Genomic DNA, 15,758 nt, shown 5'->3' with positions numbered 1-15,758 from the left:
TCATGAAAAGATTTTGGGGGTTGATGTAAAATCTTCTTTGCAGAAGCCCTCTGAACGAATGAATAAAATCCTTGGGTACAATGCATCTGATAAAAAACCCTAAATCGGGGAACGGTTGGCTCCACATGCATCGTCCGACATACAAATTCGAAATGTCGAACCCTAACCATACCAATAGGGTGAAGTTGGGAGATGCGCAGATTGTAAAATCCAAGAATTTCAAGGAAAAATCTGGTAACAGGCAAACGAAAGTTACCGTCACAGAAAAAATCCCAAAAGAGGGTAATATACCCGGCCGGAGCATCTGCTGCCGTTTGACCCTCTTCAGGATACAAAGCACCCCAGTTCTCCGGAAATTTGAGATTCTGAATCAGACCTTCAAAGGATGCTCTGGGCCACTTCAACGATGGAAGTTCAGTCGACATCTCTTCAACAAGATCTTCTTGATGTTCTCCGATTGACTTAAGAGGATGAATGATGGAATTTTTTTTTCTTCTTAGAAAAAAAAAGGAATGACAAGCTCTTCAACAAAACAATGATTAAACAGAGAAGGTTACCCAAACGTTATATATACTTATAGCAATAAATAGCATTGGTAACCATCACAGCGACTGTTCCGGGTATCACAGTTCCCCAAGCAGCAGAAAAAAGAAATGTCAGAACACACACGCGTTTACACGCGCGCGTGTAAGACACGGACAGTAAAAAACAACTGACAATGACAGGTTCTCAAATCAATTTACTACACCAGTCTCGTTGAAAGTCAAAGATTTTCCATAAAAAATCTTTACAAAAAATTCAATCTTCTCACAGAAGATTTCTTATTTTTTCGCGCCCAAAAACATTTCCCTCTCTTAAGTCCAGTGCTCCACTTATTTGCATAAGTACAACACCAGACTGGGGGGACTTGAAGGGGTAAGGTCCCATAAACCTCATAAAAAGGATTCAAGACCATACCACAAACTGGCCTTTCAACCTTTTAACCTTGCGCGGCCGCGCATTGGTCTTACAAAAGGGAGAAAGTAATCAATAATTTATAGTCGCGCGCCCAAAGGAAAGCATAAATCCTTGCGCCTTCTTCCATTAGCAAAGGATTAAAATCCTGAGATCAATACTTCCGCCCAAATATCCAAACTTGGATATCATTTTACCCAGACTTGGGATTTATTCATCTGTGTCCACACAGTAAGGTGTCACACTAGGTTACAACAGTAATCCTCTAGAAAGAATATGATCGTGCACCACCCAGACGGTTATAACCGTCTGTACACGTGTCACTACCACAAGCATCCCTGAAATCACAACGAAAGCATGCAATTGGAGAATGATCTCCACTTAATCATTTTCCACGTGGCAATCCCCCAGCCATAGATCAAACCACGATCCGTGTGCATTCACATCGGATCGAGACAACTTGACGTTGGATCAAAAAACTTAACAGAAGAAGATATAACCGCTACGGTGTTAGCATCTTCCGTCATCTTTTCAATAACAGGTTTTCCCTCCCAAACTCCCGGTTATAAATAAGAGAACTGTTTAGGTATGAACTCAGATCACACTCACTTCTTAAATACTTTCTCTTCTCCATTACCAATACTTATTCTCACACCAGAGTCGGGTCAAGGAGAGAACCCTCTTCTCCCCTTGGCGAGGCTAACGGTGCTCTTTTTGGCAGAATCACCGGAGAAGAAGTTCAGCAGCAACTGAATCAACCGAGAGAGAGCTAACCCTTTTATGCGGATTCAAACCCCCTAGATATTTCGGTTCCGACCATTTATCTAGTGTTTCTTCAGCGCCGAAACCTCCTAACTTCACTTCAGGTTCAAGTCGAAGGATTTGATGTTTTTCGCAGCCTTTACCCGGATGATCCCGACTTCTCAACACTATGGGTGGAGTGTCAGTTGGCACCTTCAAAAGGTTACACCATCCAGGATGGTTTTTTGTTCCGTGGACCTCGGTTGTGTGTTCCTCGATGTTCGTTACGAGAGGCTATTATTCTTGAAAGCCACCAAGGGGGTTTAGCAGGGCACTTTGGACAAGATAAAACATTTAAGTTGATTCAAGAACATTTTTTTGGCCAAAAATGAAGACTGATGTCAACCGGATTGTCGACCGGTGTCGTATCTGCCATGTTGCCAAAACTCACCACTCAAATGCGGGTTTGTATACTCCATTGCCAGTCCCGGAAGGCCCGTGGGAAGATGTTGGTCTCGACTTTGTGGTGGGACTTCCCCGTACTCAACGACAAAAGGATTCGATTATGGTGGTCGTCGACCGATTTTCCAAGATGGCACACTTTGTTCCATGTGCCAAGACGTATGATGCAAGTCAAGTAGCCCGTCTTTATTTTGCTGAGATTGTGCGGCTCCATGGGGTTCCCAAGTCTTTAACTTCTGACCGGGATGTTAAGTTTGTGGGACATTTTTGGAGGACACTTTGGAAACGTCTAGGTTCGAGGTTACACTTCAGCAGCGCTCACCACCCTCAAAGCGACGGTCAAACAGAGGTAATAAACCGCACCCTTGGCAATCTGCTCCGTAGTCTTGTTGGAACCCACCCCAGGCAGTGGGACACAGTCCTTCCCCAGGCAGAATTTGCTTACAATCGGTCTACACACCGCTCAACAGGAGTGTCTCCTTTTTTGATTGTCTATGGCCGGAACCCCTTCACTCCACTGGACCTCACCCCAATACCTCCAACTGATCACTTTAGTGCTGATGGGGAAGAACGTTCAGCCCAAATCAAAGAAATTCATAAGCAGGTACGCGCACAGATTGAGAATAATAATATTGTTTATCAGCGACGAGCAAATACGCATCGCAAGAAGGTCGTTTTTCAAGTGTAACACCCCGAATTTCGTATGACACGTTCTAATATTTTAACCACAGAAATTTTATGAAAAGAAATGGTAAATATAATCTTTACCATCATTAAGGTTTTATAAATATTAATAAACCTAATAGCCTTATGTATGCATAATTGTTACTAGATTAATATGTAAATAAACAAAAAGGGAAAGTGTTATGTTTTGAATAGATGAGGGGGTTAAAATGAAAATGTTAAATTAAAACACCCAACTCAAGAAAAATGCCCAGTAAGTTGTATGTGGGTGTGTGCAATCGTGAATAAGGAACCAGGAAGAACTCCTCCTCATCTAACCCTAACTTCACAAATCCATCAAATTAAAAAGGAAATTGAGGGCTAATTGAATGCATGAACTAAGAATGGTGATCACCTAAGTATTTCCTACATCAAGTAAGTTGAATTTTGCAATTTGGTAATGTTTGATTTAGTGGGTTTAGTGTAATTCGTGAATGTAATACTAAATTCAGTATGATTAACGGTTTCTAAGAAGGTTTAGACATCACTAGATGCTAAATTTTGAATATGAGCATGATTAGGGCAAAACCCACTTGCATGTCAAGTAATGCTTAGAAATTGTGAAGTTTTGTACGTTAATTTGATTGTTGATTAATGAAATTGTTATGAATAATTGATTTAGGACTATGTGCTCATGATTTGAATGGTAGTTTTCAAAATAGTAGGAAGTCTATGTTAATCAATGAAAGAACTATGGAAATTGTGCTTAGGATGCTTGTACATTGTGCTAAACTAGTGATACGCACATAATGTGTTCGACGAAATGCCTAAGTGAGTTTAGTTATGGTTGTTTACATGGATACTTGTTAAGTTGATGCAATTTCTTTGTGACAATGATATATGTGATTAGTAGACGCCATAACATACTATAAGGATTGTGAAAGTAATGTTTATGAAAGCTAAAGTATGAGATTATGACATATAGGCACAAAGAAGGAAGAAGGCGCAAGTCACTCGAAGGCACAAGCATCTCAAGATCGCGGTAAGTTCATATGAACTTTATTTACTCTAATGTAGAATTATGAATGGTAGCATTTGATTCTATAGATTTGTTGTAATTTTTTCACAACGGTTCAATGAAGTAAGTATGTTGAAAAGTATGGAATATATATTGTTTCATTGCGAATGAGTCGGAAAGGGATATGTTGGATGTATTCAGATGGAAGTAAGGTTGATAATAAGAAAACATGACATGATAATGGATGGAACGATGATAGGTAACTAAAAGATTTAATTTGTTATGTGTTATGAACTAATAATGTTTTGTTGTTATGAATGATAGGTAAATCCCTTGCTTGATTGCAGCGCGCCCGGATTGAACACACACAATGTTGACTTTTTACACGCTTCCGGTTCAAGTGGTTTATTACGTATGGGTCAAATTTCTCATTTTGTGATATGGTGTCAAACTTATATTTAGTATGTTAGAATGTAGTTGGATTTCTAAACTTTTATGTGTGGCTTGTATAAAACGTTTATGGTGAACCTAATATGGTTTCCACTTGCTATTTTGAAAATGCTGTAGAACTTAGTTAAACTGATAATATTAAAAACAGGTGGAAAAGTTTCTAATGCAAACGGGTCATGTCGAAATTTTGTAAAAATGTAAGAATTTTATGTTGTTAGTCAAATGAGTAAAATGGTGGCGTTTCATCAAGAAGGGGACCTTGTGTGGATTCATTTGAGTAAGGCTAGATTTCCGGGTGGACGGTTTGGTAAGCTACAGCCCCGTGCTGATGGCCCGTTTCGAGTTCTCAAACGCATCAATGATAACGCCTATAAAATTGACTTACCGGGTCACTACAATGTTTCTGCAACTTTTAATGTGGCTGACCTGTCCCCGTTTGTTCCAGAGAAGGATGACCCATTTGACTCGAGGACGAGTCCTTTCGAAGAGGAGGAGAATGATGCAAGCAGCTTAGTTCCAGGTTCCGACCCGTTCACCTGACCCGACCCGGGTTGAAGACCCAGCTGGAAGCCGCCAAAGTGGAGATTATCTTTTATTATTTTTATTCAGTTCCTTTTGTTTTATTTGACTTTGTTTAAGTTTGGTTTTATCTCTTTAGGGTGTTACCTATTTTGTAGGATCTGGAATAGTTTATATTCTAGGTCTTTTTTGTTAAGAACGTTGATTGATTTTGTTTAATAAAGAATTGGCACGGCTTCTGTTTGGGAAGTTCTGAGTTCCACTAATTGTGAGTAAGAAATTGCATCACAAACCCTCATGAGAATAATATTATGACCTATGTCACACAAATCTTTTGCTAAAAAAGATTCTACCAATTGGCTTGTACCGTCCACAAGGGGAAAGAAACTGAATACAAGAATAGCGTTCAATAACATATTGGTCAGCCAGCATTAAGAAACAAAACAAAACATACTTCTGATCGTGGCGATGGTGCAAGAATCGTTTTACACAAGCAGGTAAAGCGGATAAGATTCACACCAAAGTCAGCCATAAGCATGGAGGTGCAACAGCACATCCAGGCGTCCATGACAGCTTCCTTGAAGGGGGGTAAACGTTGTTTGGCAAACCAATTCTGAAATCGTTTGCATGTCATCTCAAAAACCGCTAAATCCCCTCTCTTTGCGTCCCCCTTCATATGAATTCTAAAAGATTACGGGTATGTTTGGCAAAACTAGCTGGTAGCTGGAAGCTGGAAGCTGGTGGCTGGTAGCTGGAAGCTGATAGCTGGTAGCTGGAAGCTGGTAGCTGGTAGCTGTAGCTTTTTAGATATTAAGGTGTTTGGCAGAGTAGCTGAAGCTTTTAATAAAATGTATAAAATGACCAAAATGGGCATAAATAAAAAAAACAAAATAGTAAACGTAATCACACACACACACATATATATATATATAAGTTATTTCTCAAATGAATAAAACATGGTCATTTTCAATTAAATAAAACATAGTTATTGACAAACAGTCATAACATAATATAATACTATTACATCATTAATGTCGTGCATTCCATATCAAAGTAGCAATTTCGTTGCGAACATGTTTCATCTCATTCGATGTTCCTTCAAATAGACCGCTAGTGCTTGTGTCATGGTTACGAACATCATGTAGTTCATCTCGTGGTATGTAGTTTGGATGTTGCTCCATTGCAGTAAATATGAAATCTTCTTGAGAATTACGTATATAGTTGTGCAATGAAAATCTAGCCATGATAACATCAATTTGTGTTTGCACGCTATACTTGGGCATTTTACCAAGTATCTTAAATCGTTTCTTCAAAATTCCAAATGACCTCTCAATATGACTTCGTAAAGATGAATGTGAACGGTTGAAAGCTTCTTGCATATTATTCGGGGGCTCTCTTTGAAATTGAGATTGATGGTATCTTGTCTTGGAATATGGTACAAGGTATCCTTTTCTATCTGGATATCCTTTATCAACCAAATAATATCTACCTGATAAAGGAGTCGAAAAATAAAAGGCGTTAGAATTTATTAAAAATAACATGAAATAATTCCAAATATATGTGTAAGTAATTCGAAATATTACCTTCAGGTGGTTGTGGGAAGTTGAATTTACTATTTTGGGTCGCGTTAATGAAAACGCGCGTGTCATGTGCTGATCCCTCCCATCCGATCGATACGAATGTGAAACACATATCGAAATCACATGTTGCCATTACGTTGAAAGTTGGTACCCCTTTTCTACCAATATAAGGTAGTTGCTGACTCTCTGGGATGCATGCCCCTATGTGTGTACCATCAATACATCCAATGCAATCCTATATATAATTTGAACATTAGTCAAGTAACAAAGTACACAAGTAGGAATGACATTAATCAATTTAATACCTTGAAATACGGCATGTATCTTTTGTCATTCAAGATTTGAGGTGGTACGAATTGAAAAGTTGGATCTTTTGGTTTTATAACGTCACGTGCTAGACCTTGAAAACCTTTACCTCTACCAACTATTGCCTCTAGAACTTCATGAAAGGCTCTACTAATAGTCTCCCCAGAACGTTGAAAACGCTCCCCAACATCCCTGTTAGATAAACCCAATGCTAATGTATATAAAAATATCCCCACCTTCTCACAAGTTGACATTCTATCACTCGACTGCAATCCATAGTTTGATTCAAGCTCTCTACATAATTTCGTAAATACGTTTGGATGCATTCTGAATGCATTTACACATCGTATAGGATTGCCATTTAAAACTTCCATCATCCAAGCCTGTCCCGTTTGAGGTGATGTCATGCATGGTTCCTTGTACATATGCTTATAATAGTATGCAGCAACTAGATCACATGTATAGGTTGAATCCAACAAAAAATTATAGCAATGCAGTTTGTGCTTCTTCTTGCTTGTTTCATTATTCATTGTAACCCTGATAATAAATTCAATATCAGCTTAACATATAAACACTTTAATAGCTAAAATATAAATGGATAAATAGCTTAACATATAGTCATATCACTAAAACATCAAGGTAAAAAAAACAATAAATCAATCCAAAAGCAATAAAGTTCAAACAAATAGAAACAATAATGTCTTCGTAACATGTCCTCAAAGAAAACTTTGGTCGGTGAGCCTTTGCTTTCGTTGCAGCCACGCTAACCTACCATGATCATGTGGCACATTTATAAACATTTCTCTTTTCACGGGATCTTCAAACAAATCCATTGCAAATAACCACAACTCCTCATCTTCTCTCAGTAATCCTGCATCTACCATCCGGCTAAGCAAACCCATAGCAGCTTCAATACTAAACTTAGTACTTTGACTGAGTTTGGAAGAATCTGATTCTAATATTTCTAGAGCACGTTGTTGATTCATACTACTTTGAGTTAAATGTTCTTTAAGTATTGAAGCTCCCAATGATTCTCTCCCTTTGCGTTTCATCTTAACTGGTTTAGGCTTAGTGTTTACTTTAGTAGACTTTTCAAAATTTTTTGCAACCTCACTTGGGCTTAATGTTGATGAATCATGTTGACTTACTTCATTCAAAAAGTCACCAAAGAAATTGTTACCTCCCTCAACATTGTCATCCTCAAGGTTCTCAACATTGTCATCCTCAAGGTTCTCAACATGCACCTCATTGAATGTATTTGGATCCATAGAGGGTGCCACACAATTTTCCCCACTAGCAACTACATCTCCAAATAACTGATCCCACTCTTCTTGTAGTTGTAAAGATGGTTGGTTATTTTGAATTGCTAGAACTTTCGGGTTTTCCTACACAATATAATGGTGAATCTTTAGTTATCATTATGACTAGAATATTATATGGTATTTAAATTTTGAATGAGTTATATTATGTCACCTGAATTTTTCTTTTCCACCATTCATCAGAACAATTAAGTTGCTTGGTACTTTCATTCCAACCTAGACCAGTCTCTCCATTCTTAAGTGACTTCCAAAGGTTGTACTCTTTTCTCATACTGTCATACTTGTTTTTCATAGCTTTGTCACTGGCGAATTTATGATTTATAACTTTTTCAAACTCTGGCTGAAGAGTGACCCATTTGAATGGGGAAGTTCGACCATGCTTCATGATATATTTGTTTAGGAACCGACATAATTCTAAAACCATTTCTTTTGGCCAAATTTCTCTTCTCCCTTTCTCTTTTTTAGAATCCATCTAACAACCATGCATACATATATATGATAATAATGATGAAGAATCAACTATTTCAGCATTCATAGTAAAAATATATCTTAACATATTATAATTAAATAAATAATTATTGTGTAAAGTAGTAGATTTAACAGTAAACAAATGCACAAAAGCAAATCCAAACTTCTAACATATACATATAGGTTTTCATACATGACATTGATCTTATATTTATGTCAGCCAATTAGATCACATTCCAGTGAGTCTAACAAAGGTCAATCTATCTAGCAAATACTTCAACAATTTTCTGTTAGCTAACTGGATTACATCAGAATCAACTATTTCAACATACACAGTCAAATTGCATCTTAACAATTTCAGAAACTAACTTAAGTACTTAACATCATATTGCAAGATCACAAACAAATTATATATTTAAAACTTATATTGTAGTGAATGTCAATAACCAGAAAGAGTAAGAATATACACCTAGGGGTGCAAACAAGCCGTGCCGAGCACGAGCTCGATTAACTTTTGTGTTTACTATTTAAAAAAAATAGCATATACATATCGGATTTTTTTTAAATCGCATGCCCCTAGAAATCGTGGGCCTTGTGCGGAGGTCCTCCCCGCACACCATCAAAGCCTCCCATGTTTAAACTCAACAAATCACCTGTGCATATACTTCAAATAAAAAAATTTCATCTAAAAATCTTCATTATACACCTTATCTTTGCATCGCAAAGAAGATAAAACAAGTATCGCATATTACAATTCTATATTCTTTATGTTTTCGGATATTTTGTGCAATTTTTCATTAAAACTTGTGATCCCCTTTTCTCTATATTGCTATTTCTTGAATAATTTGTGAATATTTCATTATGCTTTTGTTCACCATTAATGTATAAATTAAATAAGAGAAACTAAAATTCGGAATCTGACGATTACGATTACGATTACGTAACATGCTTTTGTTGTTAAAAATTGCAACCACAAGAAGACAAAAGTTTCAATTCAATTAAATAAGAATTCAATTCGATTACGATTACGTACCTGGCTTTTTGTTTGGATCGATCCTTTTTTCAATTTGAGGTGTTGAGGATGGTAGGTTATTTAAGTAATTTAAACCCTAAAAGCTTGTAGGTTTTTTAAACGCTACTTCCACCAGCGTTTAAAAAAGAGCTTTTCAACTAATCTAAAAGCTTGAAGCCTGTTTCAACCAAACAAGACTTTTATTGGGCTTGGAGCTTTTTCTTTAAAGCCTGAAGCTTGAAGCTCCTAAAAGCCTCTAAAAGCTTGTTGCCAAACATACCCTACGTGGAACAGAATCATGAGTATCTTCTAAGCATAAACACGACCAACATTACTCCAACATAACCTCAGTCTTAACGGTTTTGTTTAAAACACAAAATTGACGATAATTACGCAAGTATTCAAATCATATGAATTCAATTGTTTTATACGTATAACTATGGATAATCATGAACACAGAAATCAACTGCGTACATATCTAAAGATCATATCTCCCAACCAATATTTACACACCCATAACCTCAAAATTTCACAAGTATTGAAATAAAAATCCAGAGGAAAGCGATACCTGCGGCTATTGCTCTCGATCAAACAACTAACTGTTGACTTGGGAGAGAAGATGAACAAGGGGTAAGAAATGATGGTAAAAGGGGCTAGCTAGGTTAATCGACGCCTCTCCTACTTCTACTTCGGCAGTCACTAATGGTTTCGGCCCAGTTTGATTTGCTTAGCCCACCAGTTTATTTATTATGATTAATTTTGTGTTAAACTAGCACGGTTGTGGCGGGATGCTACAGAAGGATATCCACCTAAGAAACGGTTATGATAGTAACGTTGATGTTGTTTAGCCGTAGTCAGTTCGTTCCGGCAGTACCTACACTCGGTAGTATAACTTATGATACAAAAAAGTTACTCTAGATCTATTTCTAATAAAACTACGTTTTCAATAAAATTTACAATTGCGTAACACAAAGAAACAACAAATAAAATAAAAACTAAATGGGTTAAATTCGTTTATTACTTATAACACATGTGTATTAAATAAAAACTAAACGACTTAAAAAACATTTATTATTATTAATAGTATAAAGGGTTATCTTATTCAACACGTTACACGTCACTATAAATCACCTCCAAATGACATAAACATGGTGTTGGCCCTAAGGCTGGAGGGTGTGGGGGCGCCACCCTCGCCAGCTGGACACCTATAGCGCCCCACCCCCACCATCGCCCACACCCCTGGCGCTATGTCGGGGCGCCATTGAAGCTCCGCCACCGTGGTAACGAGATGAAAGCGCGTTGAACGAGGACGAATGGTCAAATATGACCGTTGTGAAACGGTCGAATATTAAAAAAATTCTTATTTTATTATATATAACCTATTCTAAACTAAAAAACTCACCAGTCACAACCAAAACACACATCAATCACAACTAAAATACACACCAATCACAACTTAAAAATGTCTTCTTCGAGCTCGTCATCCGACGGTGTTCTTGATGATATGGTTATCACCATGGCGCAGGAGGCGATTAATTATTTGCAAGAAGAAGCCGAATCCTCTGCATTGCGTACCAGACAACCGCCTATAGAACGGAATCGGTTAGCTGCTCATGAACGTCTAGTGCAAGATTATTTTTTTGAAACTCCCGTGTACGATGATGTTCAGTTTAAGCGTAGGTTTCGTATGAGCCGACGACTATTCGTTAAAATTTCCAATGATCTTGCGGGTGAATCCCCTTTTTTCACGCAAAGGGTAAGTGCAACTGGCAAGGTTGGTTTCTCTGGACTACAAAAGTGTACGGCAGCAATTAGGCAACTAGCCTACGACACATCGAGTGATGCGTGGGATGAGTATTTAAGGATGTCGTCAAGAATGTGTCGGGAGTCTCTTGAAAACTTTTGTGAAGGTAACTTCTAATTAGTAATAATTTATTACGTGTAATCTCACTGCACTGGAGACGATATTTGAGGATGCCAACTGCAACCGACGTTCCAATTCTATACGAGGCCCATCAGCGTTTACATGGGTTTCCTGGAATGTTGGGAAATCTTGATTGCATACACTGGGAATGGGCGGCATGCCCAACCGCTTGGAAAAGGCAACATCATCGTGGTGACCACGATGGTCCTCCCGTAATATTACAAGCGGTCGCTTCTCAAGATTTATGGATTTGGCATGCATACTTTGGCATGACTTTTACGAACAATGACATTGCAGTTTTAATGACCTCGAATCTATTCGACGATGTCATAGACGGTGTTGCACCAGATACTTCATTCTATGCAAACGACGTGCAGTATAAGTATGGCTACTATCTCACAGACGGTATTTATCCCGAGTGGGCGACGTTGGTAAAAAGTCTTTCGTGTCCAGATGACGAAAAAAGATTGTATTTCAAGAAAAAACAAGAGTCAACAAGAAAAGATATCGAGTGGGCTTTCGGTATGGTGTGTTAAAGAAAAGATGGTCTATCATCACGCAGCCGTCGAGGATACTTGAAAAAGGTAAAATGAGAAACGTTATGTATACGTGTATCATTTTGCATAACACGATATTGGAGGACTCGGGTAGAGCATTTTATGGAGAAAGCTATGATGAAAGTATCCAACCGACGAACCCAATACTAACATACGCTAAAGAAGATATCCAAGCAAAGATACAGGCTAGGAACACACACCAAAACCTTCGAGCCGATCTGACAGAGCACCTATGGTTTTATCGTGAACAAGGAGGACTCGACACAGACGACGAGTAGTGTTTTTATTTTTTAAATCAAATTATGTAGTGTTTTTTTTAATGAAATTATGTAGTTTTTTTTAATGAAATTATGTAGTGTTTTTATTTTTTAAATGAAATTATCTAGTGCTTTTTATTTTTTTTAATGAAATTATGTTTTGTTTTTATTTTCTAGTTAAAAATAAATATTTAAATAAAAAAATAATTAGGTAATCATGACACGGGGCTCCATCCACACCCTCCAAATTAAAGGGGGGTATGATAAAGCTCCCATGCTGACATGGCGATGACATAGAGCTTAGGTGGCATGATAAAGCCCCATAGAACTTCATCCACACATCATAGCCTAACTAACATTCAATTTTTGTTTTTCCTTTTATTACCCTCCTTTGGTGTGTAGTTATAATTAACTTCTTTTGTTTTGTATACCACACTTTTTATTTCATAACAATGCTAGTTAGGCTACAAGGTATGGTCCCGTCCTTCCATCCGTCCCGGTACAGCGACGCCAGCTACACCAACCCCCCTCCCCCGGTCCCCGTCCTCACCGTCCCTTCCTGGACGTTGGCGACGAACCAAATGTGTGGGCCCCTTTTTGAAAGTTACCGTTAGATAAAAAATTTAAATTTCCATTTTCCAAAAAAAAAAAACAAAAAAACAAACAAACGGTCAAAAATCTCTAATATATATATTTCCATTCCATTTTCACCTCCATTCATAAATTTAACCCTAAAATTTCATCCCTCTCACTCAATTTTTATAAATCTTCTTCCACTTTTATAAACCTTATACTCTATCATGGATCCCTTCAACAACCCGAACAATCCCAACAACCCGACCCAACCGAATGTTTTCTCGGTTCCGGGATATTATCCGATGCTAGAACCAAACCAATACTCGCAATATTCATCAAATGCGTTTGCATCATTCCAACACTCGCCAAACCAATTCGCTCAATTCTCACAAAATCAAGCCCTTCAACAAATGATGATGCGGGGTGCTTTGAATTTCTCACCGAACCCGACACCACCCGTTCAACCCCAACCGATCCCGACGCAACCCATTCAACAATCCGAACCCGATGAGTATATGGAGGTTGTTCCCGAAACCCAACCGTCTAAAGAAAAAGGCAAACGGGAAAAAGGCAAACGGAAAAAAGGCAAACAAGTGGTGGGTGAGCAACCGTCCAAACCAAAGTCGGCTAAGTGGACGCCAATCGAAGAAGAAGCCTTAGCCAAGGCTTACATAGGCACGTCTACACACCTGACAAAAGGTTATTTTTTTTAAAGTTTATACATTTTTTAAAGTTTGTTTTTATAATTTTGTTCTTAACAGTTTGTTTTTTTTTTTAAGTTTAATTTTTTTGTTTGTTTATTTTTTTCTTAACAGTTTGTTTTTTTAAGTTTCTAATTGTTTTAAAGTTTGTTTATTTTTTTAAAATATAATTTTTTGTTAACAGTTTTTTTATTTTAAATTTTAAAGTTTCTATTTTTTTTAAAGGTTTTTTTATTTTGTTAACAGTTTGTTTAACTTTATATATTTTGTATATTTTTTTATAGGTAATAACCAAACGGGTGACGGGTTTTGGTCCAAGGTTTTGGCGAAGTTCCTCGAGCTTATGGAGCAAGGCCCGTATCGAGATATCGACTCGGTTTCATCAAAGTGGTGGAAAATGAACGCGTCCGTCAATAAGTTTTGCAAGGAATATAATAAAATATATAAGTGGGCGTCGTAGTGGCATGAGCGACGACGATGTGTTCAAAAAAGTGTTGGAGAAGTATAAGGCGAACAATGGTAATACCAACTTTGCACTCGTTCGCGCGTGGGGAATTATGAAAAATGAACCAAAATGGGTGCCGATTCCCAACGAGGTGGAGATGGCGAAACGCCAAAAACATCGGAAATGGGTGGTTTTAGCGCCGGTGGATCGGGCGCAAGGTGTCACATAAACTTAAATGATGACGCCGAGTTTGACAAAGAGGAGTACGCCATACATGAAGCGGAGCGTCCACCAGGCCGGGACAAATCAAAGAAGGAGCGGGCCAAGGGTAAAGAAAAGGAAAAGGTGGACCCGAAGATGGAAGAGTTTATGGAACACTTAAAAACGTACACGGACGTCTCGGCCCAAAAGGCGAAGGAGCGGCCGTCGAAGAAAAAACTCGTGTAGCGGAAGAAAAGTTACGCGAGAAGGTCCAATTGTCGAATGAGAAAATCCGAATTTCCGATGAAAAATTCGGCTCAATGAATGGGAAATAATAACGATGGATGCCGATGAGTATCCCGAGCCGAAACGTTCGATGTTGAAAAAACTATAAAACGACATTACGAAGAAGCATGATATTATTTAAGTCTATGTTTTTTTCTTTTTTTAAGTCTATGTTTTTTTATTAAGTTTATGTTTTTTTTAAGTTTATGTAATGTGGTTTTAATATTAATGAAAATATTTTTTTAGTTTATTTGTTAAATGTTAAAAAAAGTAGAAGATTTAAAAAAAAGTGGTGGGGAGGACTATGACTAGGATCATCCTCCATACCCTCTAATTTTGGATGATGGAGCATCCTTGGAAGGACTATGACGTGGCGACTACGTGTCGGATCATTCTCCCTTAGAGGACCATCACCATACCCTCTAGCCTTATAAATTAAAACTAAAACAATAAAGAAGGTCAAGTTATCCCACATATATAATAAAAATAAATTAATAAATTTCTTAAACTCAAGCCTAGCACTCTCCCCCATCTTCCCCATATTTCTCCCTGCAATACCCCCCACACTACCAAGCCACTCCATAACCACCATTGTTTACCATCAACATTACTGCCACCTTTAACAACTACCATTGTTTACCATCTACGCTACTGCCACATTTAAACAACCTCCTGGGTTCTAACATTGAGTCCACTGACGCCGAACTCAGAGGAGATATAGGACTGCGAATTATGATTTATGAACACCAGTTGCGGAACTATGTATGGAGTTACTCGATTTCTAATTTTGAAGTACATACAAGGTGGTTCATTGGTGTCGAAGGTGGTGCTCTACTTGATTCTGAAGCTCAAAAATTGATTTAACTTACTGTATCACAAAACAAATTGATTTAAAAAACTAGAAAACCAATTGGAAATTAGAGTTTGGTATGGATCATACGGAAGAGCCACCAATAATCAACTGTTGTGAAAAATTGTACATGATGAAATTGGGGTTGTAGTTGCAGAGCATCACCATCCATCACCACCGACAGCCTCTCTGTTCCGGTGACCTTCACCACCGGAGACGGTACAGGAGACTACCATCTCCGTCATAGCAGCGACGACTGTCTTCAGCAGTGGTGGTCTTGGGCGATTTTCTTTGTTTAAGGTGGTGGCAATGATGTAGGTGATGTAACCACTGGCAACCACAGTCAGGGCCGGCTCAACCATTTCCAATTGAAATCTTGTGGTTAAATTTTGTGGCCTTTTTCCCAAAAAATGTATGTAATTGAAAGTTAAACTTGAAGGGCCCAAGTGTAATTATTTGAAAGATTGTGG

General features: G+C 37.9%; 4 protein-coding genes and 1 long non-coding RNA gene across 5 annotated transcripts; 3 read left to right on the top strand and 2 right to left on the bottom strand.

Annotated features, from left to right (window-relative positions):
* The first annotated feature begins 3,100 nt into the window (after positions 1 to 3,100).
* Positions 3,101 to 4,344, top strand: LOC110906844. Its single transcript, XR_002573892.2, has 3 exons — positions 3,101 to 3,255; positions 3,806 to 3,862; positions 4,163 to 4,344. It is a non-coding gene; the product is annotated as an uncharacterized LOC110906844 (long non-coding RNA).
* Positions 4,345 to 5,835: 1,491 nt separating this feature from the next.
* On the bottom strand, positions 5,836 to 7,223 carry LOC110898347. The gene is made up of 3 exons (XM_022145124.1): positions 6,693 to 7,223; positions 6,391 to 6,622; positions 5,836 to 6,296 (listed from the first exon to the last, which is right to left on the bottom strand). Exons 1-3 carry the CDS (start codon positions 7,221 to 7,223, stop codon positions 5,836 to 5,838), a joined length of 1,224 nt encoding a protein of 407 aa, XP_022000816.1.
* Positions 7,224 to 7,361: 138 nt separating this feature from the next.
* On the bottom strand, positions 7,362 to 8,447 carry LOC110906850 (uncharacterized protein At2g29880). Its single transcript, XM_022151921.2, has 2 exons — positions 8,167 to 8,447; positions 7,362 to 8,078 (listed from the first exon to the last, which is right to left on the bottom strand). The coding sequence occupies exons 1-2, from the start codon at positions 8,434 to 8,436 to the stop codon at positions 7,410 to 7,412; spliced, it is 939 nt and encodes a 312-aa protein (XP_022007613.2). The 5' UTR covers positions 8,437 to 8,447; the 3' UTR covers positions 7,362 to 7,409.
* Positions 8,448 to 10,954: 2,507 nt separating this feature from the next.
* LOC110898356 lies at positions 10,955 to 11,413 on the top strand. Its single transcript, XM_022145131.1, has one exon. The coding sequence runs from the start codon at positions 10,955 to 10,957 to the stop codon at positions 11,411 to 11,413; it is 459 nt and encodes a 152-aa protein (XP_022000823.1).
* A 53-nt stretch (positions 11,414 to 11,466) lies between these two features.
* On the top strand, positions 11,467 to 11,952 carry LOC110898363. Its single transcript, XM_022145146.1, has one exon. The coding sequence runs from the start codon at positions 11,467 to 11,469 to the stop codon at positions 11,950 to 11,952; it is 486 nt and encodes a 161-aa protein (XP_022000838.1).
* Positions 11,953 to 15,758: the final 3,806 nt, after the last annotated feature.

The sequence above is a fragment of the Helianthus annuus genome, chromosome 2, assembly GCF_002127325.2.
Source record: "Helianthus annuus cultivar XRQ/B chromosome 2, HanXRQr2.0-SUNRISE, whole genome shotgun sequence".
Classification (NCBI taxonomy): Eukaryota; Viridiplantae; Streptophyta; class Magnoliopsida; order Asterales; family Asteraceae; genus Helianthus; species Helianthus annuus.
The sequence above is the reverse complement of the archived record's forward strand: the minus strand, read 5'-3'. Positions and strand labels throughout refer to the sequence as shown.

What these genes read in the sequence shown, in the direction of transcription:
- LOC110898347 (XM_022145124.1), bottom strand. Translation starts at nt 7,223, where the DNA reads ATGAATAATGAAACAAGCAAGAAGAAGCACAAACTGCATTGCTATAAT. An exon ending in GATACATGCCGTATTTCAAG is followed by an intron (nt 6,623 to 6,692) that starts GTATTAAATTGA and finishes AATTATATATAG; the next exon opens with GATTGCATTGGATGTATTGA. An exon ending in CTTCCCACAACCACCTGAAG is followed by an intron (nt 6,297 to 6,390) that starts GTAATATTTCGA and finishes CTCCTTTATCAG; the next exon opens with GTAGATATTATTTGGTTGAT.
- LOC110906850 (XM_022151921.2), bottom strand. Translation starts at nt 8,436, where the DNA reads ATGGTTTTAGAATTATGTCGGTTCCTAAACAAATATATCATGAAGCAT. An exon ending in GGTGGAAAAGAAAAATTCAG is followed by an intron (nt 8,079 to 8,166) that starts GTGACATAATAT and finishes TATATTGTGTAG; the next exon opens with GAAAACCCGAAAGTTCTAGC.
- LOC110898356 (XM_022145131.1), top strand. Translation starts at nt 10,955, where the DNA reads ATGTCTTCTTCGAGCTCGTCATCCGACGGTGTTCTTGATGATATGGTT.
- LOC110898363 (XM_022145146.1), top strand. Translation starts at nt 11,467, where the DNA reads ATGCCAACTGCAACCGACGTTCCAATTCTATACGAGGCCCATCAGCGT.